Genomic DNA, 2,467 nt, shown 5'->3' on the forward strand with positions numbered 1-2,467 from the left:
GCGGGCGGCCCGGGGCTCTGCACCTGCGCGGTCTGCAAGTTCCCGCATCTCGTCCCGGCCGGCTTGGGCCTGGCCGCCGTGCAGGCGCAGTTTTCCAAGTGAGACCCGGCCCGGGCCCGGGGCGCCACCTCGGCCCGGGCGTTCGAGCCCCCGAGCCTCGCGCCAGGGGAGAGCGGGACCGAGCCTGGAGCAGGAATGCGTTTTGAGCCTTTTCACCCAGAAGAAGGGACTGTCGGGCGTCCCCTCCCCAGCCCGCACTGCGGGAAGTCAGTCACCCGAGCGGATGTTGGACCGAGTGTGGGCGCTGTCTGGGGTCCCGGGTCGACTCCAGTGCGGCGGGCAGCCGGTGCGCTCGAGCCCCACACTCACCCAGAGCAAATCCCCCGGGGTCCCTGAAGTTCTGCGCTTCTCGGGGCGGTGAATTTCACCGAGAGGCGCCAGCCCTGGGGCGGCAGGAGGCCAGCCCGGAGCTCGACTGCTCACAGAAGCGGCACCGACGAGCCAGGGGCCGGGGCTGCTCTCCGCGGGCGGGCCGGGCCGGGCCGGGCAGGGCCGGGCGCTCTCCTTCTCGGGGGCCGGGGCCAGAGGTCAGTGGCGTCGCGGTCCCGCTAGCCCAGCTGTCGTGGGAGGCAGTCGTGCCTCCAGCAGCCGGTTGGTCGGTGCAGATAGTTCCAGGCGTAGCTGCGACAGACTCGGCCGTCAGACGGGGGGCGTCGCGGTGCTGCGAAGGGGCGATGACTCCTTCTCAGGCCGTTCAGAACCCGAGGCGCACGGTTTCGTTCCCCTCCCCACAGGTAGCCTCGCTTGCTTGAAACATTGCAGCTTGTTGACCAACAAAAGCAATCACCTTTCCCGGAGACGGTGTTCCTGGCGTACTAAAATAGGTAACGAGGCGTTTCGTTTCGCAGTCGCCGTCTTGCCAGAACGCACAATCGCTAATAAACGCTCCCTCCGGCTCCGCCAAGGCGCAGAGGAGACTGCGCCCCAAAAGCCGGCGGCTCGGCGGGGGCCGGCCGCAGAGCTCGGCCGCCGGGGTCCGCGCTTCCTCCGCGGCCCCTCGCGCTGGCTCACCCGTGCAGGGCCGGTTCGCCCCGCGGCTGCAACTTGCAGTGGAAGAACTCAGCAGATGGCCGGTCTTGTTTGGTTACAGACGTTAACAAATTACTTCACCCAAGATAATGTTATGATCTAGCAACGCTTGCTTTGATTTTTCTGTTTAAGGTTTTGGGTTGTGGGTAGTAGCCGAATTTAACGGGCATATTCTTTTCTCTCTAACTTTGTTTTCGTTGCGCGGTGAAGAATCAACAAAATAAAACATTGAAACACCTGACATTCTTTTTGTCTGGTTTGTTAACCAAAGTGTCCCGATGGATCCAGAACCTCGGAATGATGGTTCATAGTGAAATGACTGGAGTTCAAAAACTTTTAAAGCTGACTTCCTGGTTTGTAAAAATAACCTGAGGCCAAAAGGTAAATCAAAGTCGCATCAAGTGACAAGGTCAGGACTGTAGGAGAGTGGGCAGGGGGATGACAGTCCCAGGAATTAGTTTTTAGCCAAGTTTGGGGGTGGGTTTACTTTGCAATACACTTATTACAACGTTATTTTTATGTAATTAATTATTTTTAATAATAGTTTATTTTGACATCATTTTGTGCCTTTTTCCATCTCAGTTGTCATCCCCGTGGGCTTCCCATCACCAAAACACCCGTGTGCCGTCACCATAGTCCAGCACACTCCCCCCCTCCGTTTTATTGCAAATTTATTTTATATCTCAACATCTTTCTCAGAAATCTGTCTTTTCGGTCATAGTGGAGACACTTAAATGATATCACAAAGCAATGAGATTTCACCACCCCTTCCTTCTAAATAAGGTTGGCCCCGTCTCCTAGGAAATAATGACCTCGGACATAATTTTATTCTAAAATGTGAAGCTCTCTGTCCAGTTGGTGAGGTTACCACGAATATGGACTATTTCACTTGCTGACTTGCAATACTTAGTATTTCCTGTCTTGGAGCTATTGACGAAGTTCAACCACTATTGAAAAGCTAGGTGGGGAAGAAATAGTGGCCCTTTAATCTGTAGAAAATCGAAGAAAACCCAGGTGAGTTGACTTAGCGAGTCTTGTCCTTGTGATTTATTTGAGGCATGTATATATTGGGAGCGAAATGACCTATCACTCTGTGGACCCATAGGGTTGGGGAAGTGCTGGAAAGTACAGATTAAATGCCTTTCCTCGAGGAGGAGGAGACAGGAAAAGACAGAGACTTAGCTCTGCTTACTAAACCATTGCAGGGAAGAGGTTCTCATTCTTCCTGGATTCTGCTTTCAGAAAAGTCACCAGTTCTTCTAGTAAATAACCTTGATGGGCAGCCTGTTTATTCAGTCACTGTCCTTGCTACCTTGCAGCCTGGCAGGAAAACAGAAAGGTGGAGATCAAGGAGGGAAACAAAACCAAACTAGATTCT

General features: G+C 54.0%; 1 protein-coding gene across 1 annotated transcript in view; it reads left to right on the forward strand.

The window, feature by feature from the left end:
* The window catches only part of OLIG1 (oligodendrocyte transcription factor 1), a 2,164-nt gene extending 837 nt beyond the window's left edge, over nucleotides 1-1,327 (forward strand). The window contains exon 2 of the mRNA XM_004675521.2: nucleotides 1-1,327. Within this exon, the coding sequence (XP_004675578.1) occupies nucleotides 1-102 (102 nt within the window). The 3' untranslated portion in view covers nucleotides 103-1,327.
* The last annotated feature ends 1,140 nt before the right edge of the window (nucleotides 1,328-2,467 follow it).

Source organism: Condylura cristata, unplaced genomic scaffold, assembly GCF_000260355.1.
Source record: "Condylura cristata isolate star-nosed mole 26May11 unplaced genomic scaffold, ConCri1.0 scaffold00003, whole genome shotgun sequence".
Taxonomy (NCBI): Eukaryota; Metazoa; Chordata; class Mammalia; order Eulipotyphla; family Talpidae; genus Condylura; species Condylura cristata.